This window comes from Eschscholzia californica, unplaced genomic scaffold (genome assembly GCF_041429995.1).
Source record: "Eschscholzia californica isolate CP2 unplaced genomic scaffold, dmEscCali1.0.p SCAF_6, whole genome shotgun sequence".
Taxonomy (NCBI): domain Eukaryota; kingdom Viridiplantae; phylum Streptophyta; class Magnoliopsida; order Ranunculales; family Papaveraceae; genus Eschscholzia; species Eschscholzia californica.
This window is the reverse complement of record NW_028238483.1, coordinates 151,163-156,850: the sequence shown is the minus strand read 5'-3', so window position 1 is coordinate 156,850 and position 5,688 is coordinate 151,163. Positions and strand designations below refer to the sequence as shown.

At 34.6% G+C, this 5,688-nt stretch overlaps 1 protein-coding gene across 2 annotated transcripts; it reads left to right on the top strand.

Annotated features, from left to right (window-relative positions):
* The first annotated feature begins 1,706 nt into the window (after positions 1-1,706).
* On the top strand, positions 1,707-4,771 carry LOC147530660 (DNA glycosylase superfamily protein). Of its 2 annotated transcripts, XR_015227589.1 has the most exons (4): positions 1,713-2,906; positions 3,995-4,191; positions 4,289-4,654; positions 4,709-4,771. XR_015227589.1 is itself a non-coding variant. In XM_086647630.1 (3 exons), exons 1-3 carry the CDS (start codon positions 1,731-1,733, stop codon positions 4,419-4,421), a joined length of 1,506 nt encoding a protein of 501 aa, XP_086503756.1. In that variant the 5' UTR covers positions 1,707-1,730; the 3' UTR covers positions 4,422-4,771. The 2 variants fall into 2 exon arrangements, 1 of the variants encoding a protein (XP_086503756.1); XM_086647630.1 differs by having other exon boundaries at positions 1,707-2,906; positions 4,289-4,771.
* Positions 4,772-5,688: the final 917 nt, after the last annotated feature.

The window sequence follows — 5,688 nt, the reverse complement described above, 5'->3', positions numbered from 1 at the left end:
TAGTATAATAAAGTTTATGATCTTTAGGGTCCTCTCATTTATGATCTTTAGGATCTTTTCATTTTGTGACTTTAGGGTCTTTCATTTAGTTTGTGTCATGTTGTATTCATTTCCCTTCATGTTGTACTTTACATTTGTAAGCTCTATGGTGTAATTTATTTATGTAAATCCCATGTTGTACTCAAAGGAGTCAAAAATCTCAAATCATGTAATATTATATATTGATCTCTTGTATATGATTTCTTACGTACGAATGAATATTCTGATCTTTTTTTGTTGTTGAACGGTATGAATATTTTGATTGAATTACAAAAAAAAAAAAACACGGTGTGGAGTGTGGAAAATGGACCTAACCATGTTTTATGTATAAGATTGGACTTGAACACTCATTTTTGGGTTTTACAAAGGACCCAACCCATGACCTTTACAAATTGAGTTATTTACTTTTTGACTCTCTAGTTTGTTATTAGCTTCCTTCTTGGTCTTCTATTTTTCGTAAACTCAAATTGATCCTTTTTTTTTTAAACCGTCAATTTACTTTAACACCTAATTTCTTAGTTTCATAATTACCCTTCTTCCAGAAAATATTTCTTACCAAACCCTATTCCATGGCGATTTGCATTTACCAACAAGTTGTCATTCTTGATTCGGCGGCGACGAAATAAACCGAGATATTAGTCGAGAAAGCATAGTAACAAGATACAACCTTAGAAATATCACCATCAATCTCTTGAATTATGGAGACATTCTTTGTAAGACTATCTGGAATTTTTCGATTGGTGATCTCGTTAACTTGTTCAATCAAAATTAAATTTTGTATATAGAACCGTTCAATATCAACGAAAGCTTTTACTGATCATCTTCCATACATCCCGATCTTGTCCTTCTTCTTCATCTTCTCCATCAGGGATGATTTTTCTTGTCTCACCTCCGTTGTTAGGGCGGCACTGCAGCGGGCTCGGCAGTTTGAATGGTTTTCGGGTGGGGGTTGTCTAGATCGTCGTTATCCATGCTCGATCATTATGGAAGGATTTAATAGTAAACGGATCAAATAGACCTATATTCTTTTCTCCCTCTATCCCTGAAGAGAGAAAATTGAATTGGGTTAGAAACTTGGTTCATTTGTATATACTTTGCAAGTTTTCCTCCCATATTAGTTTTGATTACTAGTTTTTTCTATCTTTCAACGACATTTATATATTTGATTTGCACCAACTGGAGCTGGTGTTTTGTTTATGCTATTTAGAGCAAAATTTTAAGTTTTTCAATTATAGATCATGGAGGACCAGTGAAAGTACTTGTTTCAATTTTCCACTTTAAAGTGAATAGTTAGATAATATTTTGAAAGGGGATTTATATTCTTTTCAGATCTTAGAAGAAATGATATCAAACCACACAAGTCAGATCTTATAAATCTGTATCAAAAAAATTTTGCATTTTGTTAGTCAATTAGTGTTTCCCAATTCCTCATGTTATATTGGTTTTGGAGTTAAAAAGATTTAGAAAAAGAGGTTAGAGAGAGAAGAAGAAGAATTAATTTAGAGGAAGGGTAATAAGGGAAACAAAAAAACTAGGTGTTAAAGTTAACTGACGGTTTTATTAAAAGGGGGTCAAATTTGAATTTATGAAAAACATGGGGCCAAAAAGGAAGCTGGTCATAAACTAGGGCGCCAAAAAGGAAGTAACTCTTAAAATTCCCCATTCTCTTGGGTGTTATATAGAGAAAGAGAATGAAAGAAAGAGGGGATGGTGGGAAAATGGAAAACAATGGAAGAAGAACGGTCTCCTCTACCAGCACAACAAGGAATAACAAGAAGAGGGAGAAGAAGAAGAAGATCAAAATTGACAAAAATGAATCAAAAATAGTGGTGGTTTCTCCTTACTTTCCCATCCCTTCTTCGTCTCATCATACTATTGTTGTTAAACCCTCAATCAACGCCATTAGAGATGAATCAACAATAGTCCAAAAGAAAGGGAAGAACAGAAATAGGATGGCTGTGAAATCATCCGCAGCAAAAGGGGAATCATCAGATTTGGTAATATCTTCCTCTTCTTTTGATATTTCAACTCCTCAAAAGAAAGATAACAAATCAAAACAGAAACCACTCAAAGATTCATCACCACCACCAACAACAACAACGACATCAGATAAGTATAAAATCTTACCCTTGGACAATAGCAATTCAAGTAATAGAAGAACATTTGATGAAATTCTTAGTGCTTTCCGATACTCCAAGAAATCCTCTCATGGATTTCTTGGGGATAAGAGTAAACCTGAAGAAAATGTTGATGTTAAAATACCTGTAGTAGTTAGATCACATCTAGACGAAGAGACATTGACAGAGGAAAAGAAAGTTGACAATCTTTCTCTTCTTAGCAAGAAAAGAAAAAGAAAGAATCAATCCAAGCAAGACTCTGCTCGAATTCGTGTTGTTTCCCCTTATTTTCATAACAAAGAAGAAAAACAAGTTGATCTCCAACAGATAGAGGACAAAAAAACGAAGATTTGCAGAAGAAAGGTGGTAGTTTCTCCTTACTTCAGTAAAAATGAATCAAAACAAGATGAAGATAAGCTAGTAACTAGGGAACTTCCAGACGAAAACAAGAATAAAAAGAAGAAGAATTGCAGAAGGAAGATAGTTGTTTCACGTTATTTCAGCAATAACGAATCTAAACAAGTAGAAGACGAGCAAAAGATGAAATTGGAAGCGAAGAAAAAGGAGGAGAGGAAGAAAATCCAACTTACTGCTGCTCAGAAAAAAGATGAAGCTTACAAAAGAAAAACTCCGGATATGACATGGAAGCCTCCACCGTCGCCCTTTACTCTCATTCAAGAGAATCATTATGAGGATCCTTGGAAAGTCATCGTGATCTGTATGCTCCTCAACCGTACAACTGGCAAGCAGGTGATTGTCCGTCTTCTTAATTTTTGTTCTTGATAATGACATTGCTAGAACAGTCTCGCCTAGTTTGATACATACTAAATGACTTGGTAATAAAGAATGTTGAGTTAGCTTTGAGTAAGTTACAGAATCAATTGTCTAACCTACTGAGTGCTTGTTGTATATTATATGCTCATTGCTATCTGTCTTTTGTTTTAATCTGAAATCGGTGTGTTTCCGACTAATCTAAGTATAAGAAAAAAAAAAAGTTTATGTTATCTTGCTTAGGTGGTCTAGACTCTAGAGAGTAATTGAGTTTCCCATTTCACACATCTTGTTCGCAATAATTGGACAATTAGCCGTTATATCAGTTACATTTAATAAAAGATTTGATTCAAATAAAAGAGGGCTCGGTATGGAGGGTATACCAAATGAAAATCTTACCAACTGAATTACTATCATTTACAATATAACGTAAGCCACAATTATTTCTTTTAAGTTGTCTGGGTCATATTCAAATACGTATACTGTTAGATGTGAATACGTGCTTTGGCGTTCTCTTTGGGATTAACATTCCATTATTTATATCTTATGAGTTGCTGAATGTCGAGGGGAAGTTCGATGGAGCCTTGTTATGCTTTCTGTGGTCTCTGAACTATTTTGCTTACAAAAATATCACACTAAAACCTGCAGCGAGTATTTTAGGGGTTATATTATAAATCCAAGAGCAAAGGTAGTTCTATGTTTAGTCAACTGCAAATTTTAGCTTTATGTGGTCGTAGCCAAGTGATAGAGTAATACTTGTGTTTCTCGTTAGTTGTTAGTACTTAGTAGATATCATTTTCCACTGCATACACTCCATCTCAGAACTGTTCTTCTAATTTGAGGTAACATTCATTTGTAGTAAATTTTTATCAAAATTTCATCATCATATTTCCTGGTTGTCAATACGTATATTTGATGCTCATATCAACCTTGAGATGCCAAAGTCGGTGTACTTTAACAGCGTGTCAGTCCCAGAAAGAGAAGAGATGTGATCATATTATAATAACTGAGTTATAAGTTTGATTGATGATTTAAGGGTAATAGTAGTAAAGTTGAAATGTCTGCAGGCACGAAAGGTTCTTTCTGATCTCTTCACACTCTGTCCTGACCCGAAGACAACCACAGAGGTTGCTAACGAGGAAATAGAAAAAGTTATAGGAGTATTAGGATTGCACAAGAAAAGAGCGATGATGCTAAAGCGATTCTCGTCAGAGTATTTGGAGGATGACTGGACCCATGTAACCCAACTGCATGGTGTTGGCAAGTGAGTGTACTAATCTTCTCTTTATTTTTCTAGCCATCATCGTCATCTTCTCATGATGGATTCTTTTTGTCTTTTTTTTTTGCTGTATGCGAGGCAGGTATGCAGCTGATGCGTATGCTATATTCTGTACTGGAAAGTGGGAACGGGTAAGACCCGAAGATCATATGCTGAATAAATACTGGGATTTCCTTAGAACAGAGAACCCTGAAGTTTTGCTAAATTGTGATTAAGTTCGTTCAGGAGGAACATATTGTTGAGCTGCTTGGAACATCACCTCTGCTTTTGAACATTTGGTGACACGGGTCGATAATGGACTAAACTTACAGTTATCACGAGTTTAGTAGCTGCCAAATAATGTACCCTTAACCATAGAAATTTTGTTCTGTAATTTAAAAAGGAATAGATTATATATTTAGCTATTATTATATGAAAACTTGGGGTAAATTTTGGAAAAAAAGAGGAAGTTAGAAGTTATAGATGGTGTTTAATGATCATTATGTATGAGCAACTTATAAAGGAATGGATGGCTACTATATTGCCGGTACACATTTTGGTACTGAAAGAGTTTGAAGGTTGTTTCTATCTGTTTTTCATATTTCTGTTTTTTTTTTATCTTTTCAAGTAAGATTAAATAATGTATGGTTCACTCATGGGTTTGGGTTTTCAATATCACCGTCGTCTTCATCTCCATCCATTCGCCATTCAAGAAAGTTGTCTTCACATCCATTTGATTCCTTCCAGATTGCATATAGACGGTAACGCAATTAACAATCTTATTCACGTGAATTTGGAAAGACACAATATCTTTTGTATTTCTAACCAATGGTGTATGTTATCAAAAACAAATGATTCGTAGTCGAATCTCACTATCGATTTAAGATTAGAAAGAGGAATTACATTTTTTTTTGTGTTTTCTAATTTATTACTTTAAAATAAATACACTTCTTGATTTGAAAAATCAGAATGTCTTAGATTCATAAAACAAATAAACGAAAAAGAAAAATTGGATGATGCAACATTGACGCCCTGTATGATATCACCGTTTGTCTCTGAAGATACAACATTTAACCTTTCGATTCAATGGTACTACGAGTCAGAAAGAAATGGAACTTGAAAGTATGTTAACCTCTTACTTAATGCGAATGGACCGTCAGATGAAGAAATTTAGTGCGAACGAAACACGCATTGTCTGATCGGGTCGCACCCTCTTTGCGCAAACAGCCCCCCAACAGTCGTTGACTCTAAACGTAAGAGCTCACGAGACGAATGCAATGGCATGCTTCATTTATGAGTTTGACTATTTGAATCGATTCAAAATCGACTCCGAATCCAGCAACAAATACATACAAGATTTGTCTTGGATACTTGGATTTCTTGTGTAAATAAATCTCTCTCTCTCTATATATGTATATACACCCAAATACACGATTAATCAAAATGATTTAAGTTCTTGTGACGAGTAATAAGCCAAAAAGTTAATTTGTGGATCTTCTGGAA